We start from the raw sequence: 24,262 nt of genomic DNA on the forward strand, positions 1-24,262 counted from the left end.
AAGCAGGTAATGTAGCGTAATCTCTCTCTGTCTTCTCATACTCTCTCTTTTTCTTTCTTTCTTAATTGTAAATCATGTCTTGATGCATATCCGTTAAATAGCAGTTCAAAACCTTCAATCCGTAGTTCTTCTCGTCTCGACTGGTTTCTCTTTTTTGAAAAGGATCGGACCCGTCCGGCATGGCAAACCCTTCGTCGCGCATCTTTGCGTTCGCGTAATCGTCTTGACACAAGTGGCCGTACGTAAACGCGTCAATCATATCTGCGCCGAATCGCGCCATAAATTTATACACTTTCTCTTGGAACTTCGGGCCAATCAAGTACCTCGTGAATCCGGCTCCGGAGCGATCTTTCGGCCAATAGTAAAAGTTCCCGGTCAATTGTTGGCCTTTTTTCGGCCCGTCTTCGGCTAAAATTGGGTACGTGTTGCCTTGTTTATCGCAAAAACCTCCCTCGTCCGGTTGCGCGCACGCGGCTTCGTAAAAATTGGTCAACAAAACGAAATCCGCATCCTCGGGGACGTTGGCGACGATCGCGTCTAAATGTTTCATCTGCCAGTTCAAACCGTCCGCTTCCATGATCAACGAAAACTTCTTCCCCGAGTTGGACTCTAACACCGTGCGCCAGGCGTGCATGTGGCCGAATAAACACCCGATGTGATGCGCGCCGCCGTATTGTTCTTCAGTCATCCCTCCCGTGCTGTTTCGTTCGTCGACGATACCCAACCACGGCAAATTTTTCAAGTTGTCTCCGTTTCTCAACGCGTCCGGGTGTTTCCATCCTCTCTGGAAGAACTCTTTATTCAACTTCCTTATCGGTTCGACCGCCCATTCCGCGTCGCCGATGTTTTCCGGCCACTCCGTCGGCGTCACGCCGACGTCGCTCGTCGCGTCCGGCAACGTCTTTCGAATCTTATCAAAGTTCTCGTGATCTTCCGCGTCGTTCCTTTGAACGATGACGACGATATCCGCCGAGTGAATCCGCACCGGAGAATCTTCCCACGCGACCTCCTCTTCCTCGCCTAACAACGCATCTCTCTTTACATCCTCCAAACTTACGCTGCTTTCCTCGCTCGGCAAAGAAGCGTACTTCTTCTGGTACTCGTCGTACACGCGCCACTTGGCGAGTGCCATCGCTTTGCGAACGAACGGCGAAAGCTCAATCTCCTCATCATCATCGTTCATTTCACCACCACCCAACGCTTCGATGTTGTTGATAGTATTCTGTGCATCATAATCTGTTTTCGTGGACCAAGTCATGTTATCGCAAAATCCTGGGTGCAACCGGTTCCACTCTTCGTTCGATGTTTTCGTTTGCGAGAGGTCTGCCTTCAGTGATGCCGCGGATGTACTGGACAGAGTGGCGAATGCGACGACGATAAAGAAGAGGAGTGAAGACGCGACGCCATTGCTGGTAAATTTTCTTGCAAAACTCGTCCTCGCATTCGTTCGGTCTTCTGAGGACAACAGCGGCGTGGACGACGTCAGCATCGATGAGTATTCTGCGTATAAAAAGCCGCGCGCGCGGGAATGGATGAATGGAAATTCGATAGACTACTCAACGCAAAACGCTCTCTCTCTCTCTCTCTCTCTCCTGATGTTGAGAACTTCAGAGATATGAACGACAGAAACGAGAGGAACAAAGCTTTCAAAGGTTCTCTCTTTCTCTCTCTCTGTGTGTGTATATCTCTGCCTCTCTGATGAAGCGTCGATGTATGAAGCGCAGCGAGCGGATGATTTTTAGAGTTAGTTTGGGTTGTTTTCACGTTTTCTTCGCGTTTTATAAATACGCGAGAAAACGACAGAAGAAATCTCATCTCTGGCAGCGTCCGAAAGCAGCGATGGAGAAACAACGCCACGAAGGCGGTAGCGAAGCGGGACGTGATAGTTGTTTGCAAGTGAGAAACAGCACCAACGAGAACCAGAGCGCGGGGCAAAGACCACACGCGGCGTCTCCTCAGCAACCGACGGAGACGACGAGTTCAAAAAAGGCGACGAGGACGTTTCCTTCGTTGTCGAACAAAGTCTCGTCGTCTGTTGCGTCTGCTGGTCACGAGCAAAGGTCACTCGACGATCGAATGAGCGACATTGGTGGTACTCTGCAAACGTTGTTTACCCCTGATGAACGCGAGGAAAACGACAGAAGAGAAGAGAACGACGACTTTCGCACACCAACGACGACGACGACGACGAAAACAACAGAAGAGCGAGGGGGGCGAGGGGTAGGAGACAAAGAAAATTTTGAAATTTTGAAATCCTTAACGACGGAAGGACCTCCAACTGTAGGGTTTAAGAGGAAAAAAACAAATCTCTCATCTTCCCGCAAAACACCACAACTCACAAAACCATCGTCGCCTCTCTCTCTCGGTGGTAGTGGCGGTGGTGGTTTTACCTCTGCTCTCGCTGCCGCGAGGGGCGACGGTGGTGGCGTCGTCGACGGGTTTGGCGACGAGGGAGTGAATCATGGTCCTTTGCAGCGATTCATCGTATCGCAATATGATACAAAACAGAAGTGGTTTCGTTGCTTGCAAATCGATCGAGTTGGGGAACAGTCGAAACAGTGCAACCTCCGCGCTACAATGCACGCTCGCGGGTCAGACCAAACGAAAGATGTGGACAGTTGCGCGACGCACGCCGGGCTGAAAATTGAATGTGTTTCTTGTCTTTGCACGTTCTTCGACGAAAGCACGGGCAAGCAGTGCCCGATACGAGCGAATTTTGGCTTGCCTTCGACGAAGGAAAAGGTGTACTGTTCTACACACGCCAAAGTAGAGAACGGTAGGTTGCGCGATGACGAGGAGAAGTACGTCGACGTCGGTCATAAAAAGTGCACGTTCTTCGACGAAAGCACGGGCAAGCAGTGCCCGATACAAGCGAATTTTGGCTTGCCTTCGAGGAAGGAAAAGGTGTACTGTTCTGCACACGCCAAAGTAAAGAACGGTACGTTGCGCGATGACGAGGAGAAGTACGTCAACGTCGGTACTAAAATGTGCGAGATTTGCGGGGTGATGCCCGGGTACTACAAAATCGCAGGCAGCGTTTTGGTGAGAGAGGACGGCGTTACTTTCATTGAGTGGAAGTCGGCTTGTTGGTATTGCGCGACGTGGCAGAATCCTGCAGACGTCATGTTTAACAAAGACGCGTACACGGAGAAGGAGGGCGAAAGAAAACCCGAGGCCTCGAAAATGTTCATGCGCAGAGAGCACATCGCCATTCAAAGCCTACTCAAACGCATTGGAGAAGACGGCTTGAATCTCTATTTGGTACACAATAGAGTTATCAAAACGGGCGCATGTTGTCGTGACGATGGCGAGAGGCATCGTCGACGACTTGATGCTTCGATAATCGTCCACACCCGTTCAGAAGAAGGTGTCGACGGCGAGGGGGCTCCGATATTAATTGGTTTAGAGTGCGACGAGAACGGTCACAAGTCGTACGATAAAGAAGATGAAGCAAAACGAGTCAACGAAATTCAAATGGCGTGGGGCGTCAACGCCAGCGTTTATTTGCGCTTCAATCCGGACGGATACATTCCGCTTGGCCAAACTACGAAACGAACTGGATTTTTCGTTCGTAAAAATGAGGACAAGAAGGAAATAGATTACCGTCTCGACGTCGTGTGGGAGAAGTTGAAAGAACTCGTTACTCACATCCAAACGCATGGACCGCAAGACTCGTACGAAAGCGTCTTTCTCTTTTTCGACGGCCATAATGACGATGATTTCCGGAAGAGAGATTAAACGTACACGACGACAAAGAAGAAGACGAAGAAGAAAGCGCCATACAAACGCAAATAGAGGACGATTTTGCTGTTGCGCTTTGCGTCCCCCATGTATTAATATCTTATCCGGTTGGCGATACGAACGCGGCGAATTACACAGTTCATAAACACATACAAACAAACAAAACTTTTAACAAAGAAACACATACAAACAAAACTTTTAACAAAGAAACACATAGACCAGGATGGAATAAGCAAATGTAACATGCGATACAAACGTACTGGGGTAGTATATATCGTAAGAATAAAGAACACGAACGACACACGCGCGCGTAGAAAAGAAGAAGAGCAGAGGACTCGCAGCGAGCGCGACGACGACGGTTTTGGTTTTACTCTTTTTCTTTTTCTTGTTGTTGTTGTTGTTGTTGTCATCATCATCATCATCGTTTTGCCCCCTGTAATTTTTTATAGGCGAGTCGCGTATCGTCATCAGTCTTTCATGACTGCGTCTGGCGCGTCCTTCTCCTTCCCCGCGTCGTCTTTTTCGTCTTCGTCTTCGTCTTCCTCTTCCGATGAATCATCTTCTTCTTCTTCATCTTCGCCTTTGGCGACGGCGACGTCGAACTCAAACTCCAAATCCGCGCCGAGGTACGAATCGCACATGAAGTACAACGCGTATTTACGTTTACCTTCCTCGGAGGGCGAGGCGAAACTTAACTTTACCTTGGAGCTTTTGACCAGATTGACTCTTTTAATCGCGCATAAGCGGTTGTCTTTTTCGTCGCCGACGACGACCCACCAACTTTCTTCGCGCGGTATCGGGTATCGACTGCAATTGACAGGAGGTAGAAGCGATACGGAATCGCCAAACTCCCACTCGCGAGAGACGTTGACTTCGACGTCGATGGTTGAGCTCGTGGAGATTTGCGAGGCGTTGGTGACTTTGTGTTCGCAATCGACGTTCGGGTACCGATTCGCGGCTTTCGCGACGTCCGAGAGTTGTCGCTTGGACAAGTCGCTCAAAATGTCCCCTCGCACGGAATCCTCCGCGTCTAACAACTCGTACACGGATTCCACGTCCTTATCCTTCGCTTTTAACGCTATGGATTTCGTCACGTGCGGTAATTGTAACACGCCGGCGTCTTTATCCCACATGGCTTGCGTTAACATTTGCGACAATTCCATGGCGCACATCGCCGGCGATAACCAGCCGTTGCTGGAAATTACATCCACCATGGCCAAGAGTAAACGCAAAGCGGTCGGTAAGATGGACTCTAAATCTCTCGCAAGGTCACCTGGTAACGCGACGCGACTTAAATGAGCTTGGAGCAACGCGCAAGTCTTGACGTGCGGGTCGTTTGTTTTCCTATTCGTCATCGCGATGGGCGAGTGGTTCAAGACGCGACGTATGATTTCCGCCTCGCCCGGGCGAATCGGCACCGAATCAAACTCGCTCGCGCCTGAAACGATTTCCAAAATACCTTTCAGCTTTGTTTTTGCAGTTAAGGATGCCGCGAATAACTCAACCGTGGTATATTGCGCGTAATAATAACTCGCAATCATCCCGAGGTTCAAAGGTGAAATTTCATTCTCGCCAGTCTCGTCGTCGTCTTCGATTTGCGCGCATTTGGACACCTCCAAGTCGGATAAGGTGCTCTCGACGAGTTCACTCAACGCGTCCGAGACGTGTCTGTGAGATGTCCCAGTCAAGTTGTAATAGTTTGGATTCCTCGTTAATCGACGATAATAGTACGTCCAGGTGAGATAATCCACGGCGTCTTGTTTGGTTTCGATAGTTCTCGTGACGATTTCCGCATTGAAGTGATCGTGTAAGAAGTGATCCAAGTGCGATTCCACCGGGAACGGTTCGTGAAGGAACTTGGAGTAGTACGCCTTCTTAGGCTGCGAACACATTAGCACGCACGTGCCGTGTTCATCTACGCCTGGACGCCCACACTTGGCGGTCATTTGCAACACGTCCACGACAGGGTAATCCGCCGCGGAGGAACCTCCGGCGTCGTAGAGTTGCGTCCCAGAAACGACGACGAGCTTTGCTTTTTGTCGTAAAGTCCACACCGAGGCGGCTTCGCAAATCATCAGCGAACACGCGTTACACTCAAACGCCAAGAACAACGCTTCTTTTTCGACTTTCGACAACCCTTCGTGAATGACGGCGATGCCAAAAGTCATCGCGTGTTTCACGCCGGCGTCGGATTCTATCTTCTCGGAGAGTTGTTCTAAGACGTTTTCGTCTTCCGAAGAGACGTTTCGAAAGTACCCTTCGTCGTTGTCGTTGAGAGCGTAGGAGAGTAATTCCAACGCGCGTTGTTTCGCGTGTTTCCTCGTCGGCGCAAAAACAATCGCCGGTTCTTTCTTCTCGCAGTGCGTCTTGATCGCTCTGTACGTCGGTCGCGACATCGCTTGGACGCGAGATTCGTAATTGACGACGTCGAATCCGCGGACGAACAAGCGCAAAGGCGTTGGACGCGCGGACGGGGCGAAATTAAACTGCCTTTTGGAGTTTACTCCGAGCCATTCGGCTAAATCTTTCGCATTCGCGACGGAGGCGGATAAACCGAGAATGCGAATCGGCGGCGCCGATTTTTTTCCATCTTTTTTCGTTCCTTCTTCTTCTTCATCTTCTTCTTCTTCGCGTTGCTTTTGAACGGATACGTATCGCATTCTCGAGCAGGCGACTTCAATCGTGGCCCCGTGCGCGCCACCGATTAAATGAAGCGCGTCCGCGATGAACAATTTCACTTTTTGCACGTTCTTGCGTTGTTTCCATCTTCTCGATAAAATGTCCCAATTCTTAGCGCTCGAGACGATGACTCGAGAGCGTTCGAGCAACTTCAAATCCGTCGCCACGTCGCCGGTTAATATGCACGTCGGAATGCCCATGGTGTCTTCGAATTTTACTTTCCAATCCGCGTATCGCGCTTCAGCGATGTCATCGATGGGAGCACAGTAAACGCATCTCGCGTTTTCCACGCCGTGCGTTTCCACCGCGCGCAAGATGGCCAACTCCGCGCAGATGGATTTGCCCGAGCCGGCGGGAGCGGACACGTATACGCTCTCGTCAGAATCCGTCAACGCTTGATACGTTTGCGTTTGAATCGGATTCATCAACTTGAAACCGTCGCCTTGGGGAAGTTTTGAATACATCTTTGCAAACCCAAACTTCGCCTCTCGAATTGGAATCGGTTGTAAATCCAACAACTCTGTCGGCGCGGCGAACTTTTCCGGCAACAACAAGTGCTTAAACGAGACTGGAATGACGGTATCTCCGCCTAACCACGCGTCCGAGGTGACCCGAATAAAATATTGAGGAGGAATTGGATCTAACAACGGCACCGTAAAACTCACCGAATGTTCCTCGTCTTTGTTTTGGTACTTCAACGTGAAATATTCCGAGTGCAAAATCTTCTCGCCGTCGTTGTCTTCGACCATGATCCAAAAGCCTTGCGCGAACGAGTGAAACCGTTGATCCCAAACGAAATCTGGGGTCAAAACGACGTCCACTTTCAACGTCGAACGCGTGATTGGCTGCACGTGCGCCTGAATATCCATTCGAGGGAACTGGTGGACAAACTTATGTATCGCTTTACCCATTTTCGGAAATCGAATCAACTCGCCGATTTCTTGCGAAGTCAATTCAAAATACTGCTCCCAACTGACGTCTTTGCGTTCGATTTTCATCAAGATGTCGTTCGGGATGGCTTTGAACTGTCTCAAAGGCGTTTGCGAGGACCACGTTTTCTTTCCAGCCATTTTGCACAAGTTGAGCGATTTTTCACAGAGTTGCGCCCATCCTCGTTTCAAGACGATTTCAAAGATACATCGCAACAATCTTCCCGCGGATTGGGTGATGTACACCATATCCGCCGATAACGAGAAACCTTCTAAACTCATGTTCGAAATGTACGCTTGGAGTAAGATGTTTATCTTCGCCGTCGATTCTTCTATGGATTCCTTCACCGGGATTGGCACTCTTTCCGCTAACGTCGCCAGTTCGATTTTTTCCTCTTGACGCACGGTGACGAATTTGAATTCCTCCGCTAACGAGAACAAACGGCACAGTTCAATGTCACCCATTTGCGGTTTCAAGTGTTCGTGGAACGCTTTCACCGTCCCATGAGAGACGTAATACTGACTGGCGATTCGACCTAAATCCGTGGCTTGTAAACCTCCGCCTCTTTTATCGTATCGAATCAAACCGGCTTTGTCGAGCGACAACGCCGCCGAGTGTACTAAATCCGCTCTTCGGCTCGATAACGTCGGATCGTCTTCCACGGCAGATCGCGGCACGCCGTACAAGACTGGGTTTCTCAACATTCTCACGAATAAGTAAGTATACCCGAGCCATTTGACGGCATCGTCTACGGAAGCTATGGAACCTAAAACAATCTCCGCGTTGAGCGAATCTGCTAGTTTGGCCACGAATTGACTTTCAATCGGTAACTGTTGATTGAATAAAGATAAATAGTATTGCAGTTCTGTGTGTTGGGTGATGATGATCCCTTCCCCGAACGTATCGAATTGAGGACGACCAGCTCTGCCCATCATTTGCATGACGTCTTGGAATGACAGTTCGTCCCAACCGCCTTTTTCGGGGTTGTACACTTGCGTCCCTTTGATTATGACCGTGTGCGCGGGCAAGTTCACGCCCCATGCTAAGGTTGCCGTTGACACGAGCACTTGAATGTGCCCATCCGCAAACAACTCTTCAACTAACGTTCTATCGGCGCGAACCATCCCCGCGTGGTGAATGGCGAAGCCGTATCTTAATAACTCTTTCAAATCATTCGATTTGACGTTTTCGGATTCTTGTCGTAAAATTTCCGCCGTGGCAGTATCGCTCCCGACGTACTTCCCGATTGTTTCGTTTTCTATGGCCATGTCGCGCAAAGCTTTCGCCGTTTTGTACGTTTCTTTTCTCGAGTGCACGAACACCATCACTTGCGTTTGACCAGCTTGTTCGTCGACTTTTTCGTAGCACACTTCGTTCATCAACTGAAAGCGTTGCAACGGTTTCTTCACCGTGATGCCGATGAATTGCGATTGCAACGGGCACGGTCTGTATGAGTTATCAAAGACGAACAACCCTTTTCCGTGGTCGACACGAGCGAACGCGGCGACGTCGTCGTAGTTCGGTAGCGTGGCAGATAAACCAACGAATCGGACGTGTTTGCGAGTCTCTTCGACTTGTCGGATCGTACGCGCGATGATGGATTCCAAGACTGGACCGCGACCGTCGTGCAACAAGTGAACTTCGTCGACAATCAACAACGACACGGATTGCGTGTACGCGCGGTCGCCAGACTTTCGCGTTATGATGTCCCATTTTTCAGGAGTACTGACGATGATCTGCGTGTCTTCAATTTCTGCTTTGGACATGGAAACGTCCCCGGTCAATTCGCGGACGTTTACTCCGAAATCTTTCAACCGTTCGCTCAAGTTACCGACTACTTCCGCGACCAACGCTTTCATCGGAGCGACGTATACTATTTTAAACTTGGTCAAATCAATCTCGCCGGTGTCTGGATCGAGGTGTTTTCCTATTTCATGGCATATGGTGAGCACCGCAACGTTCGTTTTTCCCGCCCCAGTTGGCGCGCAGAGTAACATGTTTTCTGGCGACAACAACGCCGTCTCGTACACTCTCGATTGGACTCTGTTCAAACTTTTCATGCCTTTAAACGCCGGCCTGGCCCATTCGGGAATTTCCTCGATTGGTCGTAGCTTTTCGTTCTCCGCAAACGGCGGCGCTTTCATCGCCGGCACGTGCACTTCCTCGTATCCTTTCTTTTGCGTTCGAAACGAGCCTTCTGGGAGTTCGCACTTCGCGTTGGCCATCAAGCGACTGCCTTGATGAAACGCCAACGCGTCCAGTTCTAAGACTTTTCGGTGCGCGCTCGCGCCGAGCTCTTTTTCTCTTCTCTTTTGCGCGTCTAATCGTAACTTTTTCGCTTCTTCTCGGATTTTGTTCTCGACATTTTCCTGTCGCTCTCGCGCGGACGCCCTCGTCGCTTTCATTTCGGACAAGATCAACGCGCCGTTGGAATCGTTGCTCATTAAATTTTCAATGTCTTGCTTCTCCGTTTCCGATTGCGCTCTCGAGAGTTTCGTGCACCACAAGATGACGTCTCTGTTTTGCATCAACGTTTTCACCAAATCGAATTTGTCGTACTCGAGAAGTCGAACGAGTTCATTTTCTCGCGATCGGTCGTCCGGCGCCTCCAGCGCTTGCAAAGCCTTCTCGGCGATTTCGGACATTTTCGTCTGATCGTTTTCTTTCTCCTCTTCGGTGGTCGCGGTTGACGAACCAGAGAAAGCGTTGGAAATTAAACGCTGCAAATAATAGGCGTCAATTTCCGACGGACGAACTATCACGTGTTGTTTCTTGTGTCTTTTTTTCGGTTCACCGAGAGAGTCGTCGGAAGCGTCCGAATCCTCTTCCTCCTCGTCTTTATCGTCGTCGTCATCCGAATCTTCTTCCTCCGACTCCGACCTCAACTCTCTCAATTCCGCTCTGTTTCCACCGTCTCCGTCGTCGTCGTCGTCCGAATCGTCCTCGTCGCTCTCTTCAAACTCCACCGCAACGCCAACGTCGTCGTCCATCTCTTCGTTCTCGCCGTTTTCGTACTCTGGATTCCCCTCCTCCCCCTGGCCGGCGGGCGTAAAATCCGTAATCATCTTCCCCACCGCGACTAACTTGGCAAACTTCTCCTCCGATAACTCCCCAACCAAACTCTCCACCTCTTCCTTCCGTTTCTTCTCGTTCACGGAAGTATCCTTCAACGTCTCCAACACCTCCTCCGCCGCGCCTCTCAACACGTCCGACGGTTGCTCGCCGAATTGTTCCGTCATCGATTTCAACAAAACTTCGTACGCCGCTCGCGTTTCTCTCGTCTTGGGTTTATACCCGCTGTTAAAGTTCATCTCGGAAGAGAGGACGTCTTTTTTGTGACCTGTTTTCTTTCTCTTCTTGTGAGTAGCGTTCGTCGCGAATGCGTCCGAATCTTGCGAATGCTTCAAATCGATCGCATTTTTGGTCTTCTTTTTCTTCGCATGAATCTTGTCGTCGTTGGTTGTTTTAACGCGATCCCCGAACGCTTTCGCATCGATCCGTCCCCATAAACTTTCCGGCATCCCGCTCGGTTCGTGCATGCGTCTTTCCGTTTTATCCGCTTGGAGGACCAAGGACGCGTTCGCTTTGTATTCGTACTGCCGGAATCGGGCGGCGCGTTCTGCGGCGGAACCGATGGTTTTCTCGTCATCTTGAACGCCCATTATATACTAATACTACGAAGACAAAAACAAAGAAACAGACGCAAAGCAGAACTTTTATACTCTCTTTTCAGCGGAGAGAGAAAGAATGCTTCAGAAAAGAGGTATATTTGTGTCGTTTTAATGGCTTTCTAAGCGCGCTTCTATCGTGCGGCGATTGCTTTAAATTCGAAGAAGCAAATTCGAAGCAATGAGAGTTAGGGTTTCAAACCCTAAAATACTGGAGAGGGTTTTGTTGCTCCTTGAAAATTATTCGCCAGAAGTCATAACGATACGCACGCTCTGAGTAAACGCGCAGAACGAGAGAGAAAGAACGAAGAACTTTAACGACGACGAAAAAGATGGTTTTGACGACGTCCTTTTTTTACCGAACGACTTTGTCCGGTGCTAATGCTGCGAATGCTTCGGAAACAACCACCAAGAGGACGACTGTAACGATGAGAAGAAACGGTGACGAGGATAACAACGGGAAAAAGAAGACGAAGAAGACCACCAAAGATGTGGAACGAGGAGGTCGATTTTCGGGGTCGTCGTTTAATACTACATCGGCGGCAAAGAAGAAACTGGCGATGATCGTTCTCTTCTTCGGGTTTTTGAGCGCAGCGGTTGCCTCGGTGAGTGCAAGCCTTCACGAAGAAGGCGTTTCTATCCCGGATGTGAGGTTGGACCAACAACAACGGGAGGAGGAGGAAAAGGATGGACGAGTGAAAACGAGCGGCTTTAGGCGCCTGTTGGAAGAGGACGAGGTCGCGGAAGCGCGACCGTTGCGAGGACGCAGGATCGGCGGGCAACGATTCGATCGAGTTGTGTATCCTCCGAAAGATCGAGAGCGAGCGAGAGGGACGCTGAGACAGTTGTTGGAGGAGGATTACAATAACAACGAGGAAGAAGTGGTGGCCGCGGAAGGAGAAGAAGAAGAAGGAGCAAACGGCGGCGAAGAAACGGAGGAGGAAATCCAAGAAGAGATCGCCGAGGAGAAGGAAGAGGAGAGAGAGATTTTGGAGGAAGAACGCGAAGAGAGAGCGGAGGCGCGCGAGGAGCGACGAGAGCGTCGAGAGCAACGCCAAGAGATGCGAGAGGCGGTGGAAGAGGTCAAGGAGGAAGTCGCCGAAGAACAAGAGGAGGAAGCAGAAGCCGAGGCGGAGGCAGAGCAAGAGGCGGAAGAACAAGAGGCTTCGGAACAAGAGGAGGAACAAGCCGCGAGCGAGGAAGAGTCGAGCGAAGAGTAAAAGTTGGATTGAGCTTTACTCTTACTTTTATATGACCTTTACTATTACGTTTTATTGAAATGAACTTACCAACGAGGGGAGGATGAACACGCTTTTGCGAGCGAGGAAGAGACGATCAAAGAGCAGTAAAATGGATTGAGCTTTACCAGTACTTTTATGAGACCTTTACTACTACGATTTATTGAAATGAACTTTTGGTACAAACTTGCCCTCATTTATTTTCACGCTTATTACACACAACAACAACTTTCGCTTTGAAAAGAAAGACATTTAACGCTTTTGCAAACGCGCGCGCGCGAGAGAGAGAGAGAGGGTGTGTGTGTGTGTGTGTGTGTGTGTGTGTGCCGCGGAACGATAAAAAGTGTTCTCGTTCAACAATAAAAGGTAATACACAAAGTAGGGGAAAATGAAGCCGTCGAAATGGCGGATTCAATTCGAGACGGAGGAAGAAGAAACCATCTGTGCCTCCTCGCCGAAAACGATGATGCAGCGCGACCCGTCCTCTCCGACGAGCCCGAGTCGTAAACGGAAAGATTTTGTTGTCGGGGCAGGAGGAGGAGCGATGGATAAGTTGGATGAAAAGAAAACGAGGAGAATTCCATTTTTAACCGCTCTGGAAACGAAGAATTTGGAGTTCAACGCGCAACACGCGACGAGAGAGTGTTTGAGACATTTTGGGTTACCAGTCGTTTTGAAAGATAGGAAACGAATGAAACGGAATAACAGTAACAGTACTACTACTACTACTACTACGAATAGGAACGAGAAAAAGAGCGGCAAGAATACGACGGAATTAACGCTGAGCGAAATCCGAGGGAACGTGAAATGGGGGTGGGCGCGCGAGGCGACGAAAACGGGCGTGAAAGAAGCAAAACGAGGCCATTTTATGATCGCGTTGAAAGCGTTTGACCGAGCGATTGAGTTAGACTCGAAGCACGTGGACGCGTACGTCGCGAGAGGTGCGGTGTTAGCCAAAAATACGGATTCGGAGAAGATGACGGTGTCGAGGCGAGTGGAGTGTTTGGAGGAGGCGAGGAGGGATTTCAGGTTGGCGTTGGAGATGGAAGAAGGGCACGAGGACGCGAAGAAATATTTAGAGAAAGTCGAGGAGGAATTGTTGGAGTTGAGAGAGAAACTCGAAAAGCAACGCGTTCCAGTCGTCGTTGCGACGAAGAGAAAAATTTCGGCGGCGACGAGAATTTCGTCCTCCGGCGGCGTGTTGCCGGCGGACAGAGCGAGGTTGGAGCAAAGAGAGAAGGATGAGGATCGCATCGAGATTACGAACAACGGCATTAACAAAAACGGCAATGGAAACGGTATCCTCACGAATACTCAAAAGAATGCACTCGAGGAGGATAAGGAAATGACGGAGTTCTTAGAAGCGGAAATCGAAGCCGAGATGGCGCGAAAAGAAAAGGAGAAACATCGAAAGGAGAAAAAGAAGCGCAAGAGGAAGAAGAAGGAGAAAAAGAGCAAACACAAAAAGAAGAAAAGCAGGAAGAAATCGTCGTCGTCGTCTGAATCGTCGTCGTCATCGAGCAGTAGCAGTAGCAGTAGTACGAGTAGTAGTAGCAGCTAATAATGCATAGCATTTAAATTACATCTTCGTTGGAAGGCGGGCGTGGTTCAACATCAATCAATCGAGTTCTTTTGTCTTCTCGTAGAGATAACAATCGAGTTGCCATTTCTCGTCTACTTGCGATATAGGTTTCCACCCAATCCCGCCTGGAATTGATTGCAGCGGTTCAAAGTTTACGATATCGTCGCACAATTTACTCACAATCGCCAATCTCGCGCCAACTTTCATCTCCCGCGACAGTTTCGCCTTCAACATCCCCACCGTCGTATCGTGAAACGTCGTCGCGTGCACGAATATGAAATCGAATTGAGAGAGGTCTTGGTCGAACACATCGCCCTGAGAGACGGATATTTCACACGCGTGGCTACTATCGCTATATTTCTCTAATTTTTCGCGTAACCTTGCGATGCCTTCGATCGCTTTCGCGGCTAAATCCGGACAAATCTCCACGCCGTCCGCTTTGGCAAACTTCCCCGACAACGCCGCCGTCTACGCGTATCGATCGATGATGCAGAACGGAAAGAAGGTGAGTACTACGCTTGAAAACGACAAAAAAACACGCAATAATGAGCATGAAAACGAACGTAAAAGAAGAATCAACTCGAAAAGAACGACATAAAACCAAATCAAACGCACCGCCACTTGCTTCCCGACCCCGCACCCCAAATCCACGTATCGCAATCCACCATCCAAATTCTTCCCATCCGTCCCTAAATCAATCAACTCGAGCATCGAATTCACGTCTATTTCGCCATAAAATGAATCCTCTGGATGTTTATACGTTTCTGGATGTAATTCCGTCACCTCTTTCGCGATTTTCCGGCTGACGTCTTTGGAAAATGTTACGTCGTCGCAGAAGATTTCGTTGTAAATGGCTGCTGGATTAAACACCAACCGCTTTGCTTCTTCATCCTTTTCCTCCTCTGAAGAAGACGAAGAAGACGCTCCGGAAGCTCCGACCACCACCGTTTGGTTGCACTTCCTCCTCTGTCGCCACTGAAAAACCCTTCGTTGTCTCGAACCACACCAACGAAAAGACGACGAAAAGAGGGGAAGTTGAGACATGTTTTATGAAACATTTTCCCTACATTTTCCCCCAAAATTGAGCACAAAAACCACTGCAGAGACAGCCGAAACATGGCGCGATCAAAGTCCCCCTCGCCACCTGCGCGCGCATCGAAGAAGAGGTCGTCGAGGAGAAGTTCCGACGACGATTCAGACGATTCAGACGAGGACGAATTGTTGCGTAAAAAAACAGAGAGAAGCGAGAAACGGATGAAAAGCAAGACCACTGGAGGGAAATTGGACTCCAGGGCGGCGGAAAATGAGAGATCGAAAGAGGAAGGCGAAATTCATCTGGAAGACAAAGGAAGGGTGAAAACGACCGAGAGTGATGCGAAGAAGACGACAAAACCTTTGGTGGTGAAGAACAACACCAACGGTCGCGCCGGTGGGGCGTACGTGCCTCCGTTTAAACTCGCGCAAATGATGCGAGAGATTGAGGACAAATCCTCCCCAGAGTACCAGCGAATCACGTGGGAAGCGTTGAAGAAATCCATCAACGGTCTCGTGAACAAAATCAACAGCTCGAACGTGAAAAACATCGTCCCGGAGTTATTCAACGAAAATTTAGTGCGAGGGAAAGGTTTGTTCGCGAGATCGGTGATGAAATCGCAAATGGCGAGTCCTCAATTTAGTCCCGTGTTTGCCGCGCTCGTCGCGGTGACGAATACGAAGTTTCCGGAACTCGGGGAGTTAGTGGTAAAACGGGTGGTGTTGCAGTTTCGGAGGGCGTTTAAGAGGAACGATAAGAGCGTGTGCGTGGCGGCGACGAAGTTTTTGGCCAGCTTAGTGAATCAGCAGGTACGTGGTGTAGAAATCGTTCGTTCGTTGTTTCTTTTTATGTTCTCGTTCCCTCGGCTCGTTGGTTCTTTTTTGCGTTTTACGTACGCGCGCGCAGACGAATTTGAACAACACTCTCATCGAAAGGCAAACGATGAATAAGATCATACACAAAATCCAACTCCGAGGCTGGTAGTTCCAACTTCTGTGACGAGTAGAGAATCAAACGAGCTTTTTAACCCTGATGCCTTTTGATGGATGTTGTTCAAGAAGCGTCTCACTCTGTCTTTGCTTTCTATGGATGGAAGACGGAAGATGTCTTTGCTTTTCCCACTCATTCAAAATACTCACGCATTTATCTCACTTTCATAATGACAACAGGTTGTGCACGAACTCCTCGCGCTCGAATTGTGTACTTTACTTCTCACCCAACCGACGGACGACTCGGTCGAAGTCGCCATCGAGTTCATCAAAGAGTGCGGGTATGCGTTGCAAGATTTATCGCCGCAAGGCTCGCACGGTATTTTTGAACGGTTTCGGGGCATTTTACACGAAGGTGAAATCGATAAACGGACGCAGTTCATGATTGAAGGCTTGTTCGCCTTTCGTAAGAGTGGCTTTGAAGGTAAAAAAGGCGTCCCGGAAGAGCTCGATCTCGTTGACGAGGACGATCAAATCGTGCATGAAATCTCGTTAGACGACGAAGTGGAAGCGAACGCGAGTTTGGACGTGTTTAAGTTTGATCCGAACTACGAAGAGAACGAGAAGAAGTACGTGGAGATCAAGAAGGAAATTTTAGGCGAGGAGAGCTCTTCGTCCGATGAATCCGGGTCAGACGAAAGCGGGAGCGACGAAAGCGGGAGCGACGACGAGGAACCTGCAGTAGCTGCGCCGACGACCACGCAAAACATCACCGACGCCACGGAAACCAACCTGGTGAACCTTCGCCGAACCATCTACCTTACCATAATGTCCTCTTTAGACTTTGAAGAAGCCGGTCACAAATTGATGCAAATCCAATTGCAACCGGGGCAAGAAATTGAAGTCGCGACTATGCTCGTCGAATGTTGCTCGCAAGAAAGAACGTTTGTCCGATACTACGGCTTGTTGGCGCAACGATTCTGTTTCATCTCCAAAGAGTACGCCAGTTTATTCGACGACGTCTTCATGAAACAATTCAGCACCATCCATCGATTAGAAACGAACAAGTTACGAAACGTGGCTAAATTTTTCGCGCACTTGTTAACCACGGACGCCATGTCGTGGACGTGTTTGGCGTACATCCAACTCTCGGAAGAAACGACGACGTCGGCGTCCAGAATTTTTATCAAAATCTTATTCCAGGAGATGAGCGAACAGTTGGGTTTGAAAAAGTTAAACGAGAAGATGTCCGAGGAGGACATGCAGGCGTATTTCACCGGCGTCATGCCGAAAGCGCCTTTGAAAAACGTCCGATTTTCCATCAACTTTTTCACGAGCATCGGCTTAGGCGGGTTAACCGACGGCATGCGAGAACACTTAAAGAAGGAGCAAGAGAAAGAAAGAGAGAGAAGAGCGAACGCTTCCTCCTCCTCCTCTTCCTCCTCGTCGTCGTCGGACTCTTCGGATTCTTCCGATTCTTCCGATTCAGATTCCTCGTCCTCGAGCGAGAGTAGCGAGAGTAGCAGTAGCAGTAGTAGCGGTAGCGGAAAACGACGACGACGAAAACGAAAGAGTCAAAAATAGAGATAAAGCGCGACGACACACGACAAAAGCGCGCTGTTGTAATAATTTCATCGGGTAATTCATCGTTGTTATATGTGCTCGTCACTTCATCTGTTTCTCTCTCGATCAGATCGTCGCTCTCGTCATACTTTGTGCGCTTTCGATCGAGAAAGCTCTTATGCATTTTCGTCATTACCAAAACACGCGCATTTTCTCTCTCTCTCTCTCTCTCTCTCTCTCTCTCTTTGCGCTTGCGCACAATAATGCCGCCAAGGCAGCAGAGGAAGGTTCGGGTAAAAACCTCGCTCTCCGCTTTCGCAGACGACGACGATTCAGACGACGAAAAGCAACACCAACGAGAAGAAGAAACGAACGACGGCGAATTACCGTTGGTGTCGTTCAAAGGCGATACGCGAGTCCGGACGCAGCACCGACCGTCGTTCGTTCCGAAAGAAGTGCAGAGGAAACGCGACGAAAAGGATAAGGCCCCGGGTGATGATGATGATGCTGCTGCTGATGATGATGATGATGAAAATGTTTCGAAGAAACGAAAGAGGAGATGTGTAGGGGAAGAAGGTGAAGGAAAAGAGGAGAAAAAATTGGAGACGCGCGCGCGACGGGACGAGTACGAGCAACAACAAGAACAACAACAGCAACAACTAGGACAACCTCATAATCCGTTGTCCTCGAACGTGATCGTGAAAAATCTCCCATCGCGAGAGGATTTTGAGTCGTTATTTCGCGAGGAGTCAGGACGCGCTCGACAACTGTTCGAGAGGAAAATCTTGGAAGCGTTCTCGGCGTTTGGACCGATTGCGTCGTTGTCGATCAAAAAGAGCGGCGGCGGGTACAATAGCAATAGCAACAACAAAAGCGGGTCATCGATGGCGTTCATGGCGTTTTTGGCGAAATCGAGCGCGGAGAATGCAATCGAAAAAATGAATAGCGGCCAATTTTTGTTCTACGGAGTGAAGTTGGAAGCGAGTTTAGGCGGCGCGGTGGTGGTTTCGGAGAAGGTATGGCCGCCTGCGCCGGTTACGGAAATAAGGAAGATTGCGAATGACGAAGACGAACCCGACGAAGACGACGAGGAGTCGCGAAGGATGCTGTATTTGGACGAGAATATTCACATGCGAGGTGAAGTGGAAGCGCGGTTGACCGCACCGGCGCCTTTTTTGAACTTTGACGCAGATCATCGAGAAGAAGAGGAAGAAGGTATCGTTAAAGTCCGTTTCCCGAAAGATTACGCGCAAATGAAACGCATCGATGTCACGGCGACGTTTGTTGCCGAGGATGGGAAAGCCGTCGAACACAGAATCAAAGCGAGGAAGAAAGATGATCCCGATTTTGCGTTTTTGTTTGATACGATTGAGGAGAACGAAGAGACTGTTTATTATTTGTGGAGAGTGTTTTCGTTAGCCAACGGCGATTCGCTGACTTCGTTTCGAACGGACCCGTTTCGGATGTTTACGCCGAACGGGAAAATTTGGGTACCACCAGCTGGAGGAATCGAGATGGCACCAAAACATAACAGTAGTAGCGCGAAAGACTCGATGTTGTTGTCTGCGCAGTGGCCAACATCCAACGGCGCGGGTATCGGCGCTTCCTCCTCTCTCGTCGATTACAATCTGGATCGAGGAGAAACGCAGAATGCACTCTCCGAGACGGACCAAAAACACTTGCAAGAACTCCTATCGCTTTTAACACTCGAACGCGAACGCGTGCGAGAAGTGACGACGTTTGCTATCGATCACGCGATTTGCGCGGAGGAAGTCGTCGCGAAACTGAGGGAAGAAATGGACGCGCAAAAAGAGTCGCAAAAACCACTCGAAGCGCAAGTCTCTCTCCTCTACGCCTTCTCTGACGTCCTTCACAACGCCTCGGCACCGGTCAAGCACGCGAGTAGCTACAGAATGGTAATCAAACGCGCTTTACCGGACGTATTTAAAGCTTTAGGCGAAAGTTTAAAACACTGCGGCGTCATAGCGAAGCCGCCGTTCATGACGAGAGTTTTGCGCGTGTGCAAAGCGTGGAGAGAATGGTACGCGTTTGACGTTTCGTTTTGCGACGAGCTCGAAGAGGCATTTCTTGGTGATAAAGTAGTTCAATGAATTTTAAGATTTGTAGTAATAGCGCATGTATGCAATAGTAGCCCCCGGCGTAAAAAAAAGTAAGTGTGTGATCAGTAATATCTCTCATCTGCATAAAAACATACACAGATAGCAATGTTGTTTTACTTTTGAGCAGCCGCGCCGTACTTTGCAGCCGGGACGGCGCCCACCTCTGCAAACGCCTTTACGTCCTCCGGCGGTAACCCGGTCCCGGTCACCTCGTTCCCGACGCTCACCCAGTAATCTCTCAAGTTATTCTTCCTCGCGAAAATCTCCAGATATTTCCCATTCGGCACCAACTGTTCGATCAATTCGTAAATCTCCGTCGGTTTTTGCGATTGGCCTCGTCTTGCCGCAAAAATCACGTCCGAAGCCGTCTTCCCGTTCAAAGTCGTACCGGGTGGATCTTTCCCTCGCCTGGCCACCAAACACACCTCCTTCGCGTGTTGCAAGTAAAACCCGTGCGATTTGGCCAATCTCCTCGAGTTGGTCACTTTCACCCACGCGATTTCATCCACAAACTCGTAGCCCCACTTTTTAAACTGGTTCAAACACCACTGGTATTTTGCATTGATTACCCACACGAACAAGAAGCCGTTTTCTTGCAACTCTGGAATCGGAAGGTTCGCGATGTGCGCGTCGGTGAGTTGCGAGTACCCCAACGACACGCCTCTCGTTGGATTCGCCGTGGCCAACTGCCACGGAGGATCCATCATGATGACGTCAAATTTCGTGTGTTCGTACATCGGTTTCCAATCGAACGTTGTCACGTTCGCGTGCACCGGAATGCACTGCGGCGGTACCATCCACTCCTTCGGGTCGATCAAATCCACGTCGTACGTCTCCGCTTCCTCCTCCTCGCCGGTATTCGCGTTATGAGCATTCGTCGCCGCGGCTTCCCCATCCTCTCCCATTTCGTTCCCGGTGCCGTCCGCGATATCGTCCTCGATCGTCGTCGTCGTCGTCTCCAACTGCAACTGCAAAAACGAAGGAAAACTACTGCCAGTCGAGGAGGAATTTTTTAGAAAATGTGCTCCTTTCTCGAGCTCGTTTTGAATCAGTTTCCGATACGTCTCGATCTCTCTGTTCAAGGATTCATCGCCGTTGTTCTTTTTTTCGTTTTCAAACGACAGCCAGCGTTGAACGCACGACGGTTCATCCATTAAGAGGAGTTTTTCATCCAACAACGCATCTTCGTGATCGGTTTCCATCATCATCGCGAGTTCTTCTCGCGTGTCTTCTTTGTTGGCCACCATGCTGTTTGAATTTTTCCCGGAGCTTTTCGATTGATTTTTCCTCTTGATGGCACGCGCTAAAGATTCCGCGAAGGACGCGAATGTCACGCAACACGGACAATGAAGAGCAGCAGTCGCAGTCGTCTCGACCTTCGTGCAAAAGTGAGCGAGAGGAGGAGGAAAAGGAGGAGGTTTCTTTCGATTCGTCGTCGTCTTTAGTGTCTCGTCGAGACGATGGTTTTTGTGAGAATTTTTGAATTTTTTTGAGTCGAAAAATGTCAAAATGAAGCACAGAGAAGAACGCTTCACTCGCGCTTACGTCTTGAACGCATTGCGTATCTGTAAGACTAAGGATAGAATGCATTTTGTATTGAACATCGAGCTTTAACTCTTCCGTGATATGTTAACCTGTTTAAAAAGTTCAATTACATCCTTTTGAATGTTTTTTGTTTCGCGCACTTCTTAAAGAGGTTTACTTTTTCGGGCGGCGTATATTTTTGTCTACCCCGCGCTTCTATTACCGCTGCCGCTGCTGCTGCGAAGAAGAAGAGGAAGACGAATGCGTCGAAGCCGTCGTCGTCGTCGCGGTCGTCGTTTCTTTCGCTCGTTTCATCGCGATTTGTTTGATGTTTTGCACCGCGCCTTCCACGCCGCCGTTTTGGAGTCCTTTTTGCACCTCTTGAAAATCCGATTTCATTTTGGATAAATTTTCCTCTGCTTTTTGTTTAATCGAACGCGAGAGAGACGCGAAGAGGTTGTTTTGGTGATTCTGATGATCCGGGCTGGTCGGACGCGCGGAGGAAAAAGAGGACGCGCCGCCGCCGCCTTTGGCTCGGAGGACGTCTTCGCGCTTGTTTCCGAAACCAATCATGTTGTTATTGCCGCCGGTTGGAGATTTCGGAGAGAGCGGTTGCGAGGAGGAAGAGGGAGGGGCTTTCGCGGCGGAGGTTGGCGGCGAGTCGAAATGCGAATCCGAGAGCAACCACTCCGCCGTGGCGTCCAAGGCGTTCTTTTCCTCCTGTCTCTTCGTGCTGTTTTCGCGTTTTAAACTGACACTTTTGCGCTGTTGTTTTTCTTGCTTCTCTTGTACTTGTTGTTGTTGATGATCTTCTACTTTTTCTTCTTCTTTCGGCGCATTCGGTAACAGTTGCGCGCTGAACGCGTTTTCAGAGCCCGATTTTGAAAGCACGATGTGTTCGTCTCCTTTCTTTTCGCCTCGCAAGTACGTCGTCGAAGAGACGTCCTCCGACGACGCTGCGTTCGTTACTAAAAATGCACCGTTGCCTTCGCTCAACTGTATCGCGTCTTCGAACGCAATTTCCGGTACGAAGTGCTCGAACCGTATCAACTCTTTCATCGGGTCGCTCGCGCAGTTCGGCAACACCAGCTCGTCGCAAATGTCCGAGACTAACTTGCTGGACAGCAAATGCGAGACTTTTTTCGCGATAAACTCGTGCGCGATTTTGTTCTCTCCAATCGCCGGCTCGCAAAAGATATCGACTCTCGGGCGACCTTTCAATCCCCACCACAAGCGTTCGTTCGGGGGTGGAGGGATCCAAAATCGAAACATGCCGGAACAGCTTGACACTCTCAAAGTCATTTTTAGCGGAAACTTTTGCAACACGCGGTCGTTGACGTTTTCGACGACTTTCTTCATCTCTTTGAGCACGTTTTGAGTGACTTCTTCTTTCGTTTTGTTGAGCGGTGGGATTCTGCCAGAGTTTGTGGGCGAGAGCGGAGGCGTCGGCGTTCTCGAGCCGCTTTTGCTTGTGACGCTGTCGTTCGTTTTTCCGGCAGCGTCTTCGTCGTTTTCCTCCACTCCCGCTGCATCCCCGCCTTCCACTAAGTTCCCGATTTCCTTCGCGTACTGCGCTAAATCCACTCTCGTTCGAATCGTCACTTCAATAAGGCCGACGTAACTCAAATCCGCTTCCACCGCGGCGCAAACGCCTCGACCTGGTAACGATCCGCCGTCCCAAGGTGCGTTTGAACCATCGCTTCCATCTACCGGCCGTAACATGTTACACTTCGGCGTCGCTTCTCCTAACGATAACTTTTCCACGTCAAACTTGCCGACGTATTTCGGTAAACCGGGAAGTTCGTTCAATTTCTTCTCCAACAAATTCGAGAGAACGTTTTTAAAATCAATCGAGCGCACTAAATCGAAAAAGATGCGGGAAGAGATGATATTCACGGTTTGTCCGCACCGTTTGTCGTCGAAGATGTGTTCGAAAAACGCGTCTTGTTTCTTTTGCGCTTTGGCTTTCTCATCCTTCTTCTCTTGTTGTTGTTGTTGTTGTTGTTGTTGTTGTTCGCTGCTATTACTACTACTTCTGCTAATCTTCTTTTCGAATCGCGCGTTTTCGAGCAAGTACTGCGCGATTCTCGATTTCGCCTCTTCTGGGAACTTTTGTTTATTATTCGTATTCGTGGCAGTCGTCGACGTTAAACCTCTTCTCATCGAGTCCATATCCAACGCCCTCCACAGCGCGTAAAACCACGCCTCTTTACTCGGTCCGCTCAAAGCGTATAACCAAACCACCTTCTCGCCTTCGTACAGCGAAGAAGAAGAAGAAGAAGAAGCATCGCTCCTCCTCGCAATCACGATCGCCCGCTTATGGTTCCACATCAACTCCGTCTTATTCCCTTCCGGATACTCTACCAAATACACGTCGCACTGCTTCAAATCGATAAACTTTTCCTCTTTGTCCACATACTCTGTCTCCAAAGATGATGAAGAAAAAGAAGTCGTCGTAGTAGTAGTACTCTCCGCCGCCGTCGTCACGCTCGCCCCGCCGTCGCTTCCTCCTCCTCCTCCTCTGTTCGCTTCCAACTTCATCCTCGCCGCTTTCACGTCCAAAGTCACGTAATACCTCTCCGTATTGCTTCCGCTCATCAAAGTCGTCAAACTCAAAGACGACTTCTTCGACGTCGTTTTCCCAGCGAATCCTTTTTCTTTGGACATCTTATTCGCTTTCACCATGTTAGACCCTTTGCAGAAAATCAACCACCCGCGCATTTCCTCTTTTCTCACATTCATTCCAATTAAACTCTCCTTCTCAACGAATTCCCCTTCGATACATTCCGCGGATGTTGATGTCGTACTCCTACTCGTCCCTCCTCCCGAGGAGATAAACTTACACGCAAAATACACGCCAGACGCGAATAACGTAATCGTGGACGTGGACCCGATGAAAATGCCTTTCGCCAGAGACGAAGAACTCGACGAACTCGTACTCGACATGGACGAATGCATCGCCACTCCGGAGAGTAAAATGGAAACGGAAATGGTTCCCAAGGAGAGGAACGCGAACGTTAATCCTCCATTTCCTGATCCTGATCCTCCTGTGTTGTTATTATTAGCATCATTACTACTCTCGCGCATCATTCAAAGCGCGTCTGTGTCTGTGTGTGTGTTGTGTGTGTGTGTGTATATATTCTGTTCCGTTTCGGGGTTCGTTTCGGGAAAATGAAGCATCCCAAAGTTGTTATTTTTAGCGCACTCCCCGCGCATAAATAAGAGAGAGAAGGAGGAAGAGGACGAGAAGAAGAG

The 24,262-nt window shown here is 49.5% G+C and overlaps 10 protein-coding genes across 10 annotated transcripts; 5 read left to right on the forward strand and 5 right to left on the reverse strand.

Moving 5' to 3' along the window:
• Positions 1-61: 61 nt before the first annotated feature.
• Bathy13g02120 (unknown protein) lies at positions 62-1,489 on the reverse strand (the record flags this gene model as incomplete). Its single annotated transcript, XM_007509457.1, has 1 exon — positions 62-1,489. The coding sequence occupies one exon, from the start codon at positions 1,487-1,489 to the stop codon at positions 62-64; it is 1,428 nt and encodes a 475-aa protein (XP_007509519.1).
• Positions 1,490-1,698: 209 nt separating this feature from the next.
• Positions 1,699-3,738, forward strand: Bathy13g02130 (unknown protein; the record flags this gene model as incomplete). The annotated part of the gene is made up of 1 exon (XM_007509575.1): positions 1,699-3,738. One exon carries the CDS (start codon positions 1,699-1,701, stop codon positions 3,736-3,738), a length of 2,040 nt encoding a protein of 679 aa, XP_007509637.1.
• A 470-nt stretch (positions 3,739-4,208) lies between these two features.
• Positions 4,209-11,012, reverse strand: Bathy13g02140 (predicted protein; the record flags this gene model as incomplete). Its single annotated transcript, XM_007509491.1, has 1 exon — positions 4,209-11,012. The coding sequence occupies one exon, from the start codon at positions 11,010-11,012 to the stop codon at positions 4,209-4,211; it is 6,804 nt and encodes a 2,267-aa protein (XP_007509553.1).
• A 338-nt stretch (positions 11,013-11,350) lies between these two features.
• Bathy13g02150 (unknown protein) lies at positions 11,351-12,238 on the forward strand (the record flags this gene model as incomplete). Its single annotated transcript, XM_007509369.1, has 1 exon — positions 11,351-12,238. The coding sequence occupies one exon, from the start codon at positions 11,351-11,353 to the stop codon at positions 12,236-12,238; it is 888 nt and encodes a 295-aa protein (XP_007509431.1).
• Positions 12,239-12,644: 406 nt separating this feature from the next.
• Positions 12,645-13,817, forward strand: Bathy13g02160 (unknown protein; the record flags this gene model as incomplete). Its single annotated transcript, XM_007509426.1, has 1 exon — positions 12,645-13,817. The coding sequence occupies one exon, from the start codon at positions 12,645-12,647 to the stop codon at positions 13,815-13,817; it is 1,173 nt and encodes a 390-aa protein (XP_007509488.1).
• A 57-nt stretch (positions 13,818-13,874) lies between these two features.
• Positions 13,875-14,882, reverse strand: Bathy13g02170 (predicted protein; the record flags this gene model as incomplete). Its single annotated transcript, XM_007509419.1, has 2 exons — positions 13,875-14,306; positions 14,454-14,882. 2 exons carry the CDS (start codon positions 14,880-14,882, stop codon positions 13,875-13,877), a joined length of 861 nt encoding a protein of 286 aa, XP_007509481.1.
• A 72-nt stretch (positions 14,883-14,954) lies between these two features.
• Bathy13g02180 (unnamed protein product) lies at positions 14,955-17,384 on the forward strand (the record flags this gene model as incomplete). Its single annotated transcript, XM_007509306.1, has 2 exons — positions 14,955-15,740; positions 16,041-17,384. 2 exons carry the CDS (start codon positions 14,955-14,957, stop codon positions 17,382-17,384), a joined length of 2,130 nt encoding a protein of 709 aa, XP_007509368.1.
• Positions 17,385-17,626: 242 nt separating this feature from the next.
• Bathy13g02190 (predicted protein) lies at positions 17,627-19,474 on the forward strand (the record flags this gene model as incomplete). The annotated part of the gene is made up of 1 exon (XM_007509538.1): positions 17,627-19,474. The coding sequence occupies one exon, from the start codon at positions 17,627-17,629 to the stop codon at positions 19,472-19,474; it is 1,848 nt and encodes a 615-aa protein (XP_007509600.1).
• Positions 19,475-19,596: 122 nt separating this feature from the next.
• Positions 19,597-20,730, reverse strand: Bathy13g02200 (hypothetical protein; the record flags this gene model as incomplete). Its single annotated transcript, XM_007509519.1, has 1 exon — positions 19,597-20,730. The coding sequence occupies one exon, from the start codon at positions 20,728-20,730 to the stop codon at positions 19,597-19,599; it is 1,134 nt and encodes a 377-aa protein (XP_007509581.1).
• Positions 20,731-21,226: 496 nt separating this feature from the next.
• Positions 21,227-24,094, reverse strand: Bathy13g02210 (predicted protein; the record flags this gene model as incomplete). The annotated part of the gene is made up of 1 exon (XM_007509476.1): positions 21,227-24,094. One exon carries the CDS (start codon positions 24,092-24,094, stop codon positions 21,227-21,229), a length of 2,868 nt encoding a protein of 955 aa, XP_007509538.1.
• Between the last annotated feature and the right edge of the window lie 168 nt (positions 24,095-24,262).

The sequence above is a fragment of the Bathycoccus prasinos genome, assembly GCF_002220235.1.
Source record: "Bathycoccus prasinos genomic : Chromosome_13".
In the NCBI taxonomy this organism is placed as follows: domain Eukaryota; kingdom Viridiplantae; phylum Chlorophyta; class Mamiellophyceae; order Mamiellales; family Bathycoccaceae; genus Bathycoccus; species Bathycoccus prasinos.